A 17,777-nucleotide genomic window follows, 5' to 3' on the forward strand; every position below is an offset into this window, starting at 1 on the left:
AGTGTATGTGTGTGCATGTATGTGCGAGTGCCAGCGTGTGTGTATGTGTGCGTGTGTGAACAAACAAGATATGGCCACAATGTCATTCTTTCTATGTTTATTGCTTGATGTAATACAGGGAAACGACATCTGCAAACTGCATTCTTGTCATAATAATGCACTATCAGCAAAGACAGTTACCTTCCCATGAGTGACAAAGTTTCAGTGTACTTAAATAATTACGCTCCTGGTTCTTGGTAAACACAATGAACTATAACAGTCCAACACAATTATTAACTAGCAGCTCCCAGATAGCACACATACAGTAAATGGTTTAAATTCCGCTTACTTTGACAGCTTTTTTTCTTTTTCTATTTTGGGCAAGAAGTTGAATACATGTATGTTGTATGTTCTAAATTCTATGATGTTTTTTTCTGCACAGAACTGAAACATGTCTGCAACCAGTAAGTGTTCTGAACATGAAATCTTGCCCAATCTCAAACAGAAAATGCAGCAACACTATATTACAGTAGTAGAGGCTGTCCATCCAAAATCTTCACCACACGCACTAGCTAGCTAGACCTAGAGTAGGTTTAAACTCCGTAAGGGGAGAACTTGTGCTCTGGGTCAGGAGAATTCTTGAAGTCTGGGGGGTCGGGAATTCTCTCCGGCAATTTGTGAGGAGTAAGCTGAGGCTTGGGTCGTTCGGTGACGTGAATGCGAGGCGAGGAAAAGTAGCCCAGGAAAGGTCGATCCTGTCCGAGCTTGTTCTTCATGCATTCGTCAAACAGCGACTGAGGCGGGCGGCAGCTGGAAAGCACAAGATCATGTTCAAGTGGAACCCACCTTTTTAAGGACCCCCTCAAATTTAAGACTCCCTCCTTTTTAAGACCTTGTTTTTTGAGACATTCTGTTCTTAACCTCTGTAAATGTACCCCCATTTTCTCAGATTTGTTGAGGTCTTAAAAGAGGGTTCCACTGTACTCACTACTGCATTGTAGTCCCTCCCGTGTAAACTGACACATGTATACACCACCACAGATCAGTCCGGGCTTTTACCAGGCATGGGAATTGTCCGCCGAAAGGCAAATTTCCGCCGATTTTGTTTTTTGCTCCACCGAAAAAGTAAAAGTGTCTGCCAAAAAAATAAATGGGGGGAGGCAGAAATGGTTCTAAAAACTGAATTTAAATTTAATTGCAAACTTGGAGCTCAGATGACACCAAATTGCACCATTTGGGTTCTTTGGTGAGAACAAAATTACGAGGGGGCATGCCCCCTGACCCCCCTAGTAAGGCTAGGCGCTTTGTGCCGTTGACTTTGCTATTTGACTTAAATATTTTCAGCCTTTTTGATTTTTTCAATTCCCATGCCTGTTTTACATTGGACACAAACCAAACATCTTCAACCAAACTGCTTCCTGTGCAGTGTGTGAATATTTTGCTTAGGCCAAAAAAAAGATAGGTCTGTTTACGGTAACCCGACCGACCCTAGTTTTTTCGCACGACCCTAGACTTTTTTTTGGCATTTGGGGAAAAAAAAAAAAAATCTTGTTTTTTTTGGCAAAATAACGTAAAAATATGGTTTTTTGGGAGAAAAAAACCAAAAAAAAACCGACCTACCGACCCTATTTTTTTGGCCTATGTTACCGTAAACAGACCTCTTTTTTTTGTTGCCTTACTTAATTCAGCAGTTTGATATAGCCGTTTCTTATTTATAACAAAATTAATTCGAAACAAGAAAAGCAAATGGTTAAATACAATCCACCATCTGTCAGGCATCACAGTGGCACACCCCGCCCACCCCCCGTTGGGATCACCCCCAATTTTAGATTCTGTTTTCTCATATTTTCATTAATAGCCTTTGTAAATCTCACCCCATTTACGACTACCTTTATCCTTTTTAAGACCAGATTTTGTCGAACTTGTCTCAAAGACAAACAATATGGATTGTTTTGAAAACATCTCTTTTTGAAATATTTGACATCAAAAGCCAAACAAAGTTTGAAAAAACTTCATAACGTGAATAATGGCTTCACGCAAATATTCTGTCACTTGTGCATGTCTCCCGAGGAAGTGACAAAGAATTTGGAAAATAAAGTCTCTGTGACTTCAACATATCAGCAGCAAAAAATTAATCGTAAGGTCACCACCAGGCTGTGCAAATATATCGGTATCGCAAATCATTATAAAGTGAGGTCCAATGGATGTGAATCTAGAATAAAATATTTGCTGTTCTAGCTTCATTAGGCCAACAACAAAAAATAGGTGTGGTTACGGTAACATAGCCAAAAAATAGGGTAGGAAGGTAGGCAATCACTTTTTTTTTTTAAATTTTTTTTCTAATGTGTACAAATTAAACCTACTTGACAGGGAAATAAGTGTGCGACTCGGGCGCTTTCGCTTTCATTGCGTTTTCTGCACTCTTTTACTTGTGTGTGTTTTTTGTTTTTGTTTTTGACAAATGTAATAAAAAGTTATAGGGTCGGCCCCTAAAAATAGGGTAGGTCAGGTTACCGTAACCACACCTATTTTTTTTTTTAGGCCTTACATTTTTATAATTTTGATTTCTTACTAATTGACCCACACTTGATCCCAAGGCCCAAAAAAAAAGTTGTATGTTTCTGGTATCATGGCTACAAAAAATAGAGTAGGTAGGTAGGGATTTTTTTGATATTTTTTGTCAGGGTAGAAAATAACTATACAGTGACGCAAAGAGACTGGACTTACTATACAAAGAGAAAGACAACACATTACAAAACAAATGAGACAAAAGGGATACGGGGTTATCCCCCTTGTGTTGTCTGCCGTCTGTTACTTTTGTTTTGACGCTTTTTTTCCTTCCTTTTATTTTTTACAAATGCAATAAAAAAAAGTCTAGGGTTGGCGGGAAAAAACTAGGTAGTGTCGGGTGACCATAAACATACAACTTTTTTTGGTGGGCCTAATACGACCTTTTCTGTTTTCAATCCATTTAGTTACCCAATCCTTAAAAAAATATCCTACGAATATATATATATATATATATAAAATTTCCGTCATCCCAACCCCTTTCCCGCAACCATCACTAGCCTCATACACACACACACTCAAGCAAAAACACACACATTTACGCCATATCCTAATTAACTTCTAATTTAATCACTTTGTCACAAACTAAAAAGCTTTCTATACTTACTTTTTCAAAGACATCTGTCTATCAGAGTGGTCGATACACTCAAAATACTTGGTGAACTCTGTGAAACAGTTCTGCTTGACCTTGCCGAAGAACTCAAAGCCGCATCGTGTGACCTCCTTTCCCTCGGGGATACATTTACGTGGATCTGGGTCTTCAGAGACACACAGCATGAACTCCTGCACACACAAAAAGAGAGGGGGGTGTGGGACAAAGACAGAGAAATGAAATTTGATGAGAAAAAAAAGAGTAAAAATAAATGTTCACATTTAATTTCCAAATGAGTCTGTGACTTCTTACGAACACTTTCGAGCACAGTTAAAACAACTACATTAGAAAAAAATTCGTCTTGAAAACAGAACAAAAACGAATAGCCTACATGTACATGATGTAGGCTACTGCATATAAATTACATATATATAATCATTACAAAAACGAATAGCCTACTAATGTACATGAATATGTACTGCATATAAATTACAACTAATCACATTTTTCCTTTCCTCTGTGTGTGATTTTCTGTGTGTGTGTGTTCTAATCGTGGACAGTAATCAATGTGTGCTCTAATTGCTCATCTAAACAAAATTCTAATAAAATTACACCTTCATTTAAACATTTGGTTTTTTTTTGCTGAATTGGTCTAGCCTAACTGCTATCCTCTGTATGTGTATGTGTGTGTGTGTGTGTGTGTGTGTGTGTGTGTGTGTGTGTGTATGTGTGTGTGTGTGTGTGTGTGTGTGAATGTGCTATTCGTTCAAGGCTGCGTGTGTATTCTAACTTCAATCTTATATTTTTACATCCACTCTTTCTTGTTTATACTCGTAAAAGTCAGTTAAAGTCTGCAACTGTGCTTCGTTTAGCTCGATCCGTCTCACCTTGCATTGTTTATCACAGTATTTTCCGAAGTGATGCGCTCCAGCACGAAGTACTGAAGATGTCAGTTCTAGCTCAGGCACAGTCAGTTCTTCTTTACTAGGTAAATAGTCCTCATTTGTGAACGCCATTCTGCAGTCTGGTCGGCGACTCGGAACCCAAATTGACCTTGGCTGCACACCGGAAATTTTGTTGCTTGTCTCCCTTACCAATCAGTGGATTATGGTGAAAACTATGCCCGGAAAAAAAGTGGATAAAATAAAATAGTATCTGTGGGCGTATATCTCATGAATTGGCATAGAGCGGGTTTGAGTTCGGATGAAATGATGGTTAAATTACAGATTTAAAAAAAAGAAAAAGAAACGCATGTTGTGTTTGTGTGCACATTGGTGTGTGTGCTTGCATGGTGTCAAGAATCAAAAATATTATTTGTGTGTGTGTGTGTGTGTGTGTATGCATGTGTAAGATCGACCTCACATTTATAATCTATGAGGGATGATTTTATTAGTAAATTAGGTGCATATTTTTCTGGGCAGATGTTTGTTTGTTTCAGGCATGGGAATTGTCCGCCGAACGGCGGATTTCCGCCGATTTTTTTTTTTGTTCCGCCGAAAATGCAAAAGTGTCCGCCGAAAAAATAAAGGGGGGAGGCACACAAAAAAGGCACCGGTTACTTTGGCCTTTGCGCAAAAGCCCGCGAAAACTTTCCGTACTTTGTTCACGCACTGCTACCGCCCGCCTCAGTTATTGAACTTTTATGTTTGAAAGTAAACCAGATTGCACAGATTGTGTTACAAGTTACATTTTCCTGTTTGTCTCAACAGATCAATTTTTTTTTTTACAAATTTAAACCATATAATACATGTATATATTTTTGTTCTTCAAAAAAGCAAAAATTGGTACATTTTTGTACTAAAAACTCTGATTCTAAAAACAGAATTTGATGGCAAACTTGGAGCTCAGATGACACCAGATTGCACCATCTGGGTTCTTTGGAGAAAAATTTTTCCGGGGGAGCATGCCCCCGGACCCCCCTAGTAAGACTAGGCGCTTCGCGCCGTCGACTTGACGCTTCGCGTCTTCAGTTATAAATTTTCCGCCTTTTTTACAATTTTCAATTCCCATGCCTGTTGTTTGTTTGTTTATTTGTTGCTTAACGTCCAGCCGACTACGCAGAGCCATATCAGGACGAGGAAGGGGGGGATGAAGGGGGCCACTTGTCAAGCGATTCCTGTTTACAAATGCACTAACCCATTACTTGTGTCCCAGCAGGCTTTAGTAAAACTAAATTAATACCTACTGGAAGATTACCAGTTTCCAGTATGTTAAAATAGGCTTAACCTATCTACTGCTGGACTTACATCAGAACACTAACAGATTAAACTATACATGAATCGCGAGACAAGCGGCAAGAGAAGAGATTTTTGGAAAAAATACAGGTGAATGAGCAAGAAGGCAGAAAAAAGAAAAGAATTCATGAAGAAAAAGAGAGCATGACAGGAAAGAGGAACCAAAAATCTACCTAACAGCAAACTAGAAAGCTCCTGCGATTCCAAAAACAGGAGGGGCCTTTAATTTCATAACCGCAGTGCCCCACTGCGGGAGCAGATGTTTGTTCTTGTATGTATTGGTATGTGGGTCATTCTCCAGAGTTGAGTACTATTTTGTGACATGCATTTTCAGTCCTCTAAATGAGTATAACCTATATTAAATGGCAACTAGAGCATATTCTCTTTACCCTTTTCCAGTTAGACAATGATACAGACATACAAAAAAAACATAGATCGATGTTTGTCTTTTTTTTTTAAATTGTTGATATTCAAATCCCATGTCACAACCTTTGGTCTCCATGTTATGAAGGTGATGTACTTTGACACCCTTGTTATTTACTGAATGTAGACAAACAAATTGTGAAAGTATTTCTAAGGCCAAGGATTGAATTAAGTACAGAAATATCACCTTCGTAACATGGTTTCCACTGGCACACCGCTCTGGAGAATAACCCATATATATGTGTAAGTAAAGTGCTGATTTTAAGAAACTGGGGCTGCAATTAAAAACGGACAAACCGAACAGGAGGATAAAATAAAAGTACTGTACAGGCTAGCTTCCATTTAACAAACACAGTGAAAACTGAAGACCATGCTGGCTGGCTCAGTGTTGAGGGAATACATTTATTTGTCAATGTGAATCCTTGCTTTTATGGTTTTCATCAAGCATACATTTCAAACGACACAAGAGTCAGTCTTGTCTAATGTGTTGCAGCCACTGCTATATGTTACAGTCACATACACACCCGCATCCTCCACATAAGAAACTATTTGTGACACAGTAAAAACTGACCATGAGAGCTTGCTGAAAGATGCAGTTTATTTGTCAATGTATCCTTGCTTCTACATTGCATAGTTTTCATTACTTGTCTTTGGAAAGATCAGTAGTCGCTCATTCCATTTTTCAGACTCAATTATAACTATCATCAACGCACTCACATCCACACACACTCCCCATTCAGTGATACACTGACACACTCACACCTATAGCCCCCCCCCCTCCACACACACACACACACACACTAAACAACAGCCAATCTTGTTTGAACATCACACACACAATAACTCAAAGCCTAGACCAGAGTTATGCCGTTGCTAAACCACTGCTCTCCCCAGAACTCTCCGTCTTCTTTTCCTCCTTCTCCTCCTCCTCCAGTTCAGGCAAAGGATCAAACTCCGGTTTGACATAAGTTTTGTGCAACACGCCTCGAGAAGGCATCCAGTCGGGAATGATCTTGCCGTGTATGCGCCACTGGCCGTACTCGTTGGCGATGTGTTTCTCCAAGACGACGTATTCCAGGACATCACGATGTTGTTCAGGATCTCCATACATCAGCCGCCCAAACCGATCATACACAGCTAGTATCTGTGGAGAGAGGAAAATCGTTTATGTCAAATGATTCTGTAGTTTTTAGGGGTTTTTTTTTCAAATTTTCACAGCAGCAACTTATGGTTTTCAAATTAATGGGAACTTAATTTACATATTTCAAAGCGACCAACATGACCTCCTCAAGCAAAAAAATTGCAGTAAATGTTGCATTTTCTGCCTTCACACTTGTTTCCGTTCACCAAAACAGCAATACAAACTTTGCAACTAGGCTTAGTTCTTACATTGTAGTAATGAAAACATGTCTGCAATGCAAAAGCTTATTTCTAAAAAGTTTCATCTATATATATATACGACTAGTGTCTGTCTGTCTGTCTGTCTGTCTGTTCGCGATGCACGGCCAAAGTTCTCGGTGGATCTTTTTCAAATTTGGACACCGTATTCAGCTACACCCCGGACAGAACCTCATCGGTGAGATATTTTAACACGTGCTCTCAGCGCGCAGCGCTGTGCTCGCTGAACCGATTTTGTTTTTGTTTTTTGTTTTTTGTTGTCGGGATCCACTACCAGTAACTCTTCCTTATCTTCTCCAGTGTTTTCAGCCGCGATTATCTCCCTTCCTCCGTGTGGCGTCAATCCATATTCCTGTTACTACGTTACTATTTTTAGAAGGTCACTGCACGTTACTATTTTTAGAAGGTCTTCAGTGTTTTGCGCGTTTGTACCCGGGTCACAGGCGCAGCCTGGTATTCGGCTCTACTTCTTCCCGGCGAAGCGGGTAATCATCTAGTACTTAATATATTCACTTAAAAGAACAAAGCAAGAGGTGTCACTTTTGATGTCTTTCGGTCTGGTCCCAACATCATATTAACCATGGTCACAGGAGAGCCGCAACAAATGCAGTTACAATTTTTGTTATCAAATGTAAATAAATAAAACATTTAAAAACAAAAATGTAATCAAATGCCTCAAAGCAGAATACCTGTTGTGTGTGCAATCTGACTGTAACCTGCGCATACAGGTTGTCCTTGCTGAGCATTTCTGTGGTCCTGACATGAACCGTGCGAGGTGACTCGATGGACTGCACAAACTGCCAGCGAATCGTCTTGGTGTCCAGGCCATGAACCATCTCCTGCAAAATGTGAACAAAAGTTACAGCACAGCATCAAAGTTAAGTCTGACTTAAGCTTGCTTTAATCTGAATTTGTAAGGGTGGTGGGGGAAGGGGCAGGGGTGGAAGGAGGGAGTGGTGAAAGGGGGGAGAGGGGTTATGGGGACAAGGGGAGATGGGGGAGGGCAGGGGGACGAGGGGAGTCGGATTGAATGGTAGCCCTCAGTACCAACCACTGTGCTGATGCTTGTGTAACTGAGTGCAAAAAGCACATTTACTTTGGAGGTAAACCAGTCAAACAGGGTTGAGAATGTGAGAGCAGCCAAGGGTACGCCTAGGGTCCCAAGACCACACAAGGTTACAACAGAAGCCAGACCCCATCACAAACAGCTACTCCACATCTTACTGGTGTGCTGTCTTCCAACGTACCAAAAATGTCAAGCTACTATAAATAGCTCACGCTTTGGCAGGGAGACAACACCATCAATGCAGACCAACTGCCTGTAACAAAGGGGGTCTACTGCGTCACCCTGTCACACTTGCATGTCTCTCTGTGAATGGGCACAACACTACATGAACAGACTTGGCATATGATTATAAGGCACACACTGCACTGATTAGCTGGTACCATGATGTTATTGCTCACCGGGAAGGCCTTTTCAGTGACCAGGTCATGCAGTCTTTCTTGATTTTTCTCCAAGCTGAAATGAAAAACAGCACACAATTGAAAATACATTCTGCACAAAGTAATCAAAAGTTGATACATGCATGTATAATAGTAGACGCAAAATTGCATGTGCATGTTTTTCGTAAACAAAATACGCCCACTTGTCATATGCACGTCTGAAACCCTGATGAAAACAGATACAATGTATTACATTTCAAAATCAATATTTGTACAAGGTAGTAAGTAAAAATGTACTCTTTCATTTGATCACCTAAACCAGAAAACATGTGAAGACTGTACATTATTTAATAAAATGCTTTAAACTGCCCTTCTATGACTCACTTTGTCAGAAGTTCCTGTGCCTCTATCACAATATCCAGGGCAAGCTGAGCAAACTCCTTGGTGTCAAACCCTTCCTCAAACTTCCGCACTTTGCGGAGATCTAGGAGAGACTTTCCTTTCTTCTCAAGCTCTGAGTACTTCTGTTTTACACCCTGAAATCAGAAGAAAAAAGTCGTGTAAAACGAAATCAATACATTTAGTCAATCTGTCAGCATGAAACAAAGTAAAAGATCGACACTGAAAACCAAACATCTGTCATCACCAGGCAAGATTTCTACAGCAAAACCGAGACAGGTTGAGATGGTCTGGGCAAAGTCTGTGGAAAGCATGCCAAACTCCGAAATTGCAGGTGGCTGGTTACACCTAAACATGCACATCACACTTGAGTAGTGTGGCTCTTGTTGCTGCTAGCATTCCACTGGGAGGAAGCAATCCAAATTTTGCAGTGAAAGTAATAACAAGTCGCGTAAGGCGAAAATACAATATTTAGTCAAGTAGCTGCCATTTTTCAGCAAGACCGTATACTCGTAGCATCGTCAGTCCACCGCTCATGGCAAAGGCAGTGAAATTGACAAGAAGAGCGGGGTAGTAGTTGCGCTAAGAAGGATAGCACGCTTTTCTGTACCTCTCTTTGTTTTAACTTTCTGAGCGTGTTTTTAATCCAAACATATCATATCTATATGTTTTTGGAATCAGGAACCGACAAGGAATAAGATGAAAGTGTTTTTAAATTGATTTAGACAATTTAATTTTAATAATAATTTTTATATATTTAATTTTCAGAGCTTGTTTTTAATCCGAATATAACATATTTATATGTTTTTGGAATCAGCAAATGATGGAGAATAAGATAAACGTAAATTTGGATCGTTTTATAAATTTTAATTTTTTTTTACAATTTTCCGATTTTTAATGACCAAAGTCATTAATTAATTTTTAAGCCACCAAGCTGAAATGCAATACCGAACCCCGGGCTTCGTCGAAGATTACTTGACCAAAATTTGAACCAATTTGGTTGAAAAATGAGGGCGTGACAGTGCCGCCTCAACTTTCACGAAAAGCCGGATATGACGTCATCAAAGACATTTATCAACAAGAAGAGCAAACGCTCGATCGAGTCACTTTCGCAGTTCTGAATATTATATGAGGCATCAGATGGACAGGAAGAAATTGCTATTCACAACACAATGAGTCACGTTCACATAAAATTTGAGCCCGGTCACTTTTATAGTTTCCGAGAAAAGCCCAACGTTAAGTTGTGTGTTGCCAAACAGAAAAGGCTAGTTATCTCCCTTGTTTTTCTGATAACGTTCGTAAAAGGCTACAGATGTAAATACTTCGATGTAAAGAATAATCCTACAAAGTTTCAATCACATCCGATGAACTTTGTCAAAGATATAAAATGTCTAATTTTTCCTTTGACGCTGACCTGTGACCTTGAAAAAGGTCAAAGGTCAACGAAACCATCGTTAAAGTGTAGAGGTCATTGGAGGTCACGACTAAACAAAATATGAGCCCGATCGCTTTGATAGTTTCCGAGAAAAGTCCAACGTTAAGGTGGTGTCTACGGACGGCCGGCCGGCCGGACAGACTAACACTGACCGATTACATAGAGTCACATTTTCTCAAGTGACTCAAAAAAATGAAAAAAACGTTCGGGGATTTCATACCCAGGAACTCTCATGTCAAATTTCATAAAGATCGGTCCAGTAGTTTAGTCTGAATCGCTCTACACACACACACACACACACGCACGCACATACACCACGACCCTCGTTTCGATTCCCCCTCGATGTTAAAATATTTAGTCAAAACTTGACTAAATATAAAAATGCAACAACAATAACAACAAAAACAGACGCAATGGCCTGCTGGATAAGACGCTGGCCTTCCATGTGGAAGGTCGTGGGTTTGAATCTTGGCCGCACCTGGTGGGTTAAGTGTGGAGATTTTTCCGATTTCCCAGGTCAACTAATGTGCAGACCTGCTAGTGCATTATCCCCCTTCATGTGTACTCGCAAGCACAAAACCAAGTCCACACAGAAAAGGTCCTGTAATCCACGTCAGAGTTCATTATAGAAACATGAAAATACCAAGCATATATCCCCCGAAAGCGGCATATTGCTTGTTTGTTTGTTTGCTTAACGCCCAGCTGACCACGAAGGGCCATATCAGGGCGGTGCTGCTTTGACATATAACGTGCGCCACACACAAGACAGAAGTCGCAGCACAGGTTTTGTGTCTCACCCAGTCACATTATTCTGACACCGGACCAACCAGTCCTAGCACTAACCCCATCATGCCAGACGCCAGGCGGAGCAGCCACTAGATTGCCAATTTTAAAATCTTAGGTATGATGACGGGGCGGATGCCTTACCACTAGGCCAACCGTGCCGGGCATATTGCTGCCTAAATGACGGCGTAAAAACGGTAAATAGCCACCTGTACTTCTGGCGGAATGTTTGAGGTCTTTTACATGCCATAAGGATGACACAGGAGTGGGACGTAGATACCATCTCCGAGTCTACAGATAAAGTTGACATGTCCGTCCTGGCCTGGATTCAAACCTGTGACATGTCCAATGATCTACCAACTGAGCTACGGGGGCCCCTTTCAAATATCCGATTCATTTTGCCAATCAATAGGCTAATTTCAGATTTGACCGGTTAGTTCATTCCTTGCATAAAGCTCATTACAGAAGCTTGATGTTCTACTAGCTGAATTCAATTCTTTTCCAATGTTATGCCTCAATGACCAATGGTAGATGCTTGGCGCATGGTGTAAACGCTGGTGCTTGCTTAGTAAATAAACTATGATGCTGTACGATTATCCCACTTTGTAAACTATCCCTTCCACAGTATGTATATTTCAGAAGTAAATTTTACTTCTCCGCGTCTTTCGGTTTTCTCAAAACTTAACCATGCACTTACCTCTTTGGAAATAAGCGATGACTTTCCATCCCCTTCTGGTGGAATAAATGCCTCAAATATAGCTCCTGCAACCAACAACAAAAACTGATGTACCAATGAGTTCCACAGATTCAATGAAAATGGTACAGTGGAACCCCATTGTAAGACCTTAAAACAATCTGCGGGCGGGGATGTAGCTCAGTCGGTCGCGCGCTGGATTTGTATCCGGTTGGCCGCTGTCAGCGTGAGTTCGTCCCCACGTTCGGCGAGAGATTTATTTCTCAGAGTCAACTTTGTGTGCAGACTCTCCTCGGTGTCCGAACACCCCCGTGTGTACACGCAAGCACAAGACCAAGTGCGCACGAAAACGATCCTGTAATCCATGTCAGAGTTCGGTGGGTTATAGAAACACGAAAATACCCAGCATGCTTCCTCCGAAAGCGGCGTATGGCTGCCTAAATGGCGGGGTAAAAACGGTCATACACGTAAAAGCCGTGGGATTTTCAGCCCATGAACGAACAAACAAACAAACAATCTGCGAAAATCAGGTCTTAAAAAGGAGGGGGTGTTAAAATGGTGGTAGATTTACAGAGGTTACAAACAGAATATCTGAAAAAGCAAGGTCTTAAAAAGGAGGGGGTGTTAAAATGGTGGTAGATTTACAGAGGTTACAAACAGAATATCTGAAAAAGCAAGGTCTTAAAAAGGAGGGGGTGTTAAAATGGTGGTAGATTTACAGAGGTTACAAACAGAATATCTGAAAAAGCAAGGTCTTAAAAAGGAGGAAGTCTTAAATTGGGGGGTCTCAAAAGGGGTTTTCCACTGTACCACAAAAATGAACAGCCTGTCAAACGGACATGTATCATTGGTGCTCTAAATATATATAAACTGCTTTTTCCAGTGCACTTGGGTGGATCAGGAAAAAATGTAGTTTTGGCATGTAGCTAACATTGCTCACAGCACTGAGTAGTCACTAGATTTACTTTTTTTCACACACGAGTGCTTTTATTATTCCGTTTGCAGATTAGTCGCACTTCACAACTACATGTACCTTATTTTACCAATCCGTACACTCACAGTAAAAAATAAAGTTAAACATTGCTCACACTTATTCTGTTGGCATGTGTCTTTTACTCGGTTGGTCACGTTAGCCTAGCTACATGTACCATTCTTTACTTCACAACAAAGAAACAAAGTTCAAGATGATCCCTCCCTCATACAAACAAGAAGAGCAAACGCTCGATCGAGTCACTTTCGCAGTTCTGAATATTATATGAGGCATCAGATGGACAGGAAGAAATTGCTATTCACAACACAATGAGTCACGTTCACATAAAATTTGAGCCCGGTCACTTTTATAGTTTCCGAGAAAAGCCCAACGTTAAGTTGTGTGTTGCCGAACAGAAAAGGCTAGTTATCTCCCTTGTTTTTCTGATAACGTTCGTAAAAGGCTACAGATGTAAATACTTTGATGTAAAGAATAATCCTACAAAGTTTCAATCACATCCGATGAACTTTGTCAAAGATATAAAATGTCTAATTTTTCCTTTGACGCTGACCTGTGACCTTGAAAAAGGTCAAAGGTCAACGAAACCATCGTTAAAGTGTAGAGGTCATTGGAGGTCACAACTAAACAAAATATGAGCCCGATCGCTTTGATAGTTTCCGAGATACTTTGTCAAAGATATAAAATGTCTAATTTTTCCTTTGACGCTGACCTGGAAAAGGGTCAAAGGTCAACGAAACCATCGTTAAAGTGTAGAGGTCATTGGAGGTCACGACTAAACAAAATATGAGCCCGATCGCTTTGATAGTTTCCGAGAAAAGTCCAACGTTAAGGTGGTGTCTACGGACGGCCGGACGGCCGGCCAGACGGACTAACACTGACCGATTACATAGAGTCACTTTTTCTCAAGTGACTCAAAAAACAAGGACAGCCATTCTCTTATTCTTGACAAACAGACTTTGATTGTAAAACATCAAAAAATGTTTCCATTTGTATGATGAACAGAAAATCTGTTCTCTCCTACAGTAGAACCACATTTGTGACCCTCCACCACGAAATGAGTCGCATGTCACCTCGCACGGTTCTGCGCTAGGCTTAATATAAGTCTGGGGAGTGTCTGGTAACAGTGTGAGGGTCACCTTAGTCACAGGCTTATAACTCAAACAGTTTTCGCTCTTTTCTAAAACGGTTTTCACCACTGGATAGAGCATAAAAAAACTCTTTAGGAAAATGTAAAAATATGAAAATCATGCAAAGGTGACATGCGACTCATTTCGTGGTGGAGGGTCACATTTTTCAGACCTAAACAAATTCAGGTCTGAAAACAGAAGTACATTTACAGATGTTAATACTGTTACGATCCTAAAACATCTAAAAAAAAAAAGTAGGGTCTTAAAAAAGAGGGAGGTCTTATAAAGGGTGAACATTTTATTTGGGGGGTTCCGCTGTACCTGTATTCGAGATGTTGATTGGACGCTCCTGAAAGGTGCGTGGAGGTAGTCTGCCCTCTTTCTTCAGTTTCATGCGGAATTCATCAGGTGTTGATTTTGAATCCTTTATCAGTTTTTGAAAGTCTGGCAGGTCAATCTTCACACAAACAAAAGAAAAGAAATTATCTGTTAAAGAATTCAAACAGCGTGAGGAAGGAAAGAATGATGATGTCCTTTCAAATCTCTTATCTGTAGTATAAATTTAAAACTTGATTTTTTTATTGTGCTGCTGTTAGTGTTATACTTATAATTTTTCCTGTAGTGTGTGTGTCTGTCAAATCCATTCAAAACAATAGACGTATTCCGAAAATAACTCTGTCAAGTTTGGATGGGTTGTGGAAGAGTAAATACCCTTGCAAAAACCTCTGACAAACATTGGAGAGACCATGCGCCAATCACTAGCAAGGGGTGTGTCTGAAACATGAGCTCCTGTCCACGTGTTTCCGACACCCCCCTCGCTCGTGATTGGCGCATGGCCCCTCCAATGTTTGTCCAAGGTTTTGGCAAGGGTATAACATCTTCCACAACCTACACAAACCCGACAGAGTTATTTCCAAAAATCGTCTTTTACCATGTCCCGTTCTTTCTTCGCTAATGAACTTATATGAAATACAGTCAAACCTGTCTATTAATTACATGTATCGAAGGGACCGTCCAAAAGTGGTCGCTATAGACAGGTGGTCGCTATGGAAAGGTGAATTATATTGAGAGAAGGAGGCAAAGAAAACAACAAACGAGTTCTGTTTATCCCAATATTTCGGCATGTGCGCCTTCCTCAGGGGTACTTATTAGCTCAACTGAGATACAAAGCACACGGCTCTTTTATATAACAAAAACTCGTCTGGGATCTTTAAGAGTAGTAGTTGTGGGCAGGGGGTTGCTTTTGAGAGGTGGTTCTAAGTGCAGGTTGGACTGTACATGTACAGAGAGAGAGAGAGAGAGAGAGAGAGAGAGAGAGAGAGAGAGAGAGAGAGAGAGAGAGAGAGAGAGAGAGAGAGAGAGAGAGAGAGAGAGAGAGAGAGACAGACAGACAGACAGACAGACAGACAGAGAAATGTATCAAGATGTCACCTTGAAAAACTTTTCTTTTCTTTGCTTCCTGAACTTGGGATCATAATGCTTGGTGGAAGGAAAACCTCTGACTTGCATGTGAGAGGCTAGCAGCCCAGTGCCACTGCCAGTGGCAGCCACACACTGACAGCATGCTTTCTGAAAGCAACAAAATGCAAGAGATGATCTTTATACTAAATTATAGTGGTAGAAGAATGGTATTGTCAAATAGTGCATAGAAACTGACATACCATAGCCATAGATTTTTTTCATCAGGATATGTTTTCTTGTTTCATTTTCACAAAGGCTGCACATGTGGCTATAACAGACATATTGGTCCATATCCACGTCACTGACGTCTTCATACTTAGTAAATTAATGGGCAAATAACTAACACATATGGGTCATTCTCAGAAATGGTGGACAAAGTGTTACATACAAAGTAAAAAATAAAGTGTCAAGAAATACAAAATAATTGTTTTTACTATGAAGTCTATTGTTTGCTATACATAATAATGCAAAATTTAGACAAAAAGAGTAATTGGTTGCTGAATAAGAGACGTTTTAAAGTGTTGTATTTACGTGATGAATGTTGTAACATGGAAACCAAATTCCAACTTTAAACCACCTAAGCCTTCAATCCTTTGTGCATTTTTTATCAGTTCTGCAGTATTTTTGTGTTCTACCCAACACATTCTAGTTATGAAAGGTAAGGACTTCAACTAATATTGGTAAAAAAATTACATTTGGAACTGACTAAGGTGAATGTCGTAACACAGAAACGAAATTATGCTTGAACCACTTTCGGTTCCTGTGTGACAGACATGAATCTGCACTGTTTGGCCTTTCTTGCCGGCAAAACCCGTCTGACCCAAAATAACTACACAAAACACAATTCGTCAGAGTTTGCTGTATTTGTTGAAAGTTCCTGTTGCGTTCAGATTACCCATTTTAAGTACTTGATGAATGTCGAACATCGACGATCAGAAGATACGAGAACTTCTTGGCTACTTTGTTGCCGCTAAACTTCGCGCGTTGAGAAACTGTTGCACTCGATATCTTTCCGACGCTACATTGTCGCCAACCGCGGTGTCTAAGTTTGTGACAAAGCTTTGCAGGCTCGACAATTTAGTAAAAATCATCTTCAGTCGACGCCATGAGTTTCAGCAAATGATATGATTCTGGTGTTTTCTGTGAATATTTGGCTGTGATTCAAAGGACTATTTTCTTGTTCGAACTTCCTGCGCACCAAAGAGCTAAAAATAGCCGTGATGTGGCAAAGTCATGGAGCACATTGCTGTCCGATGTTCGGGCGTCGAGTCTGGAAACGATGCGTTACGACATTCAAAATTTTTTGTTCGAAGCCCCTAACTTCAAATTCAGCGTGAGTTTTTGCAAAGATGTGTTGCTACGTCCAATACTGAAGTCCTGACTGTCGATTGCAGTAATTTGTTGGTGTTTGCATGTTTGCATTTAGCCATGAGACTGAACATATTGTTGATCACGAAAGTCGTGTAACGCTTCGGCGATCCGGAAACGGCCGAACTTCGCAATTGAAAAGCACACAAAAACAACACCAACGTATAGAAACCATTTTTATTGACATACAACAATGCTTTAATGTCTCAGGAATAGATTCAGATGAAAAAAGTCTTGGTAGAAATAATTTTAATTTACTTTTTCATCAGTGCTTTCAAATGTGTCACCCCTCTCACTCTCACTGTACCACCATTTCTGAGAATGACCCATATATTTCAGTCCACAATAAGAAGTGCATAACACTAACTGAGCCCAGTAACGAGAACTCAAATCAACTTTATAAATTCAGTAATCAGCCAAAAGGCAAAAGTGTCAATCCCTCCATGGCGTGTTAACTTTTACTGTTATTACAATTATACTTCGGTCATGTAAATAGACAAGAGACAACACAATGCGTCCTTTCTTGGGAGGTGTCCTCTCATCAGGGGGCCTAATATCGCAGATATCAGCCCCTGAATACATCTCTATGATCTGTAGACTAGAGCGAACCCAACAAAAACAACCCCTCAAGCAGACGACCCTTTTTAGACTTATGTCAGCCGCAGAACTTTCCACAAACATTTAGGAAAGAAGACAAGGCGAACATGCATGTTCACGGTAGTTAAAATGAATATACGAACAGATACCATTCTTGACGTATAAACTCAATACCACTCGTCTAAATAAATAAAAAAGACAAAGAACCTGCAAAGCCACTGATCTCCTCAAAGTCAAAACCATGTGAGACGCCATGCTTGCTCGTGACGTCATGCGCGAGATTTG

At 40.4% G+C, this 17,777-nt stretch overlaps 2 protein-coding genes across 2 annotated transcripts; both read right to left on the reverse strand.

The window, feature by feature from the left end:
- Positions 1-80: 80 nt before the first annotated feature.
- On the reverse strand, positions 81-4,222 carry LOC138947271 (NADH dehydrogenase [ubiquinone] 1 alpha subcomplex subunit 8-like). The gene is made up of 3 exons (XM_070318713.1): positions 4,027-4,222; positions 3,155-3,330; positions 81-789 (listed from the first exon to the last, which is right to left on the reverse strand). The coding sequence occupies exons 1-3, from the start codon at positions 4,153-4,155 to the stop codon at positions 573-575; spliced, it is 522 nt and encodes a 173-aa protein (XP_070174814.1). The 5' UTR covers positions 4,156-4,222; the 3' UTR covers positions 81-572.
- Positions 4,223-5,959: 1,737 nt separating this feature from the next.
- On the reverse strand, positions 5,960-17,772 carry LOC138947267 (large ribosomal subunit protein mL45-like). The gene is made up of 8 exons (XM_070318708.1): positions 17,700-17,772; positions 15,498-15,635; positions 14,388-14,523; positions 11,952-12,016; positions 9,022-9,173; positions 8,659-8,713; positions 7,884-8,033; positions 5,960-6,940 (listed from the first exon to the last, which is right to left on the reverse strand). Exons 1-8 carry the CDS (start codon positions 17,763-17,765, stop codon positions 6,659-6,661), a joined length of 1,044 nt encoding a protein of 347 aa, XP_070174809.1. The 5' UTR covers positions 17,766-17,772; the 3' UTR covers positions 5,960-6,658.
- Positions 17,773-17,777: the final 5 nt, after the last annotated feature.

This window comes from Littorina saxatilis, linkage group LG14, assembly GCF_037325665.1.
Source record: "Littorina saxatilis isolate snail1 linkage group LG14, US_GU_Lsax_2.0, whole genome shotgun sequence".
Lineage (NCBI taxonomy): Eukaryota > Metazoa > Mollusca > Gastropoda > Littorinimorpha > Littorinidae > Littorina > Littorina saxatilis.

What these genes read in the sequence shown, in the direction of transcription:
- LOC138947271 (XM_070318713.1), bottom strand. Translation starts at nt 4,155, where the DNA reads ATGGCGTTCACAAATGAGGACTATTTACCTAGTAAAGAAGAACTGACT. An exon ending in ACTGTGATAAACAATGCAAG is followed by an intron (nt 3,331 to 4,026) that starts GTGAGACGGATC and finishes TTGTGTGTGCAG; the next exon opens with GAGTTCATGCTGTGTGTCTC. An exon ending in AGACAGATGTCTTTGAAAAA is followed by an intron (nt 790 to 3,154) that starts GTAAGTATAGAA and finishes TGTGCTTTCCAG; the next exon opens with CTGCCGCCCGCCTCAGTCGC.
- LOC138947267 (XM_070318708.1), bottom strand. Translation starts at nt 17,765, where the DNA reads ATGACGTCACGAGCAAGCATGGCGTCTCACATGGTTTTGACTTTGAGG. An exon ending in GAAAAGAAAAGTTTTTCAAG is followed by an intron (nt 14,524 to 15,497) that starts GTGACATCTTGA and finishes GTTTGTGTGAAG; the next exon opens with ATTGACCTGCCAGACTTTCA. An exon ending in CATCGCTTATTTCCAAAGAG is followed by an intron (nt 9,174 to 11,951) that starts GTAAGTGCATGG and finishes TTCTGATTTCAG; the next exon opens with GGTGTAAAACAGAAGTACTC.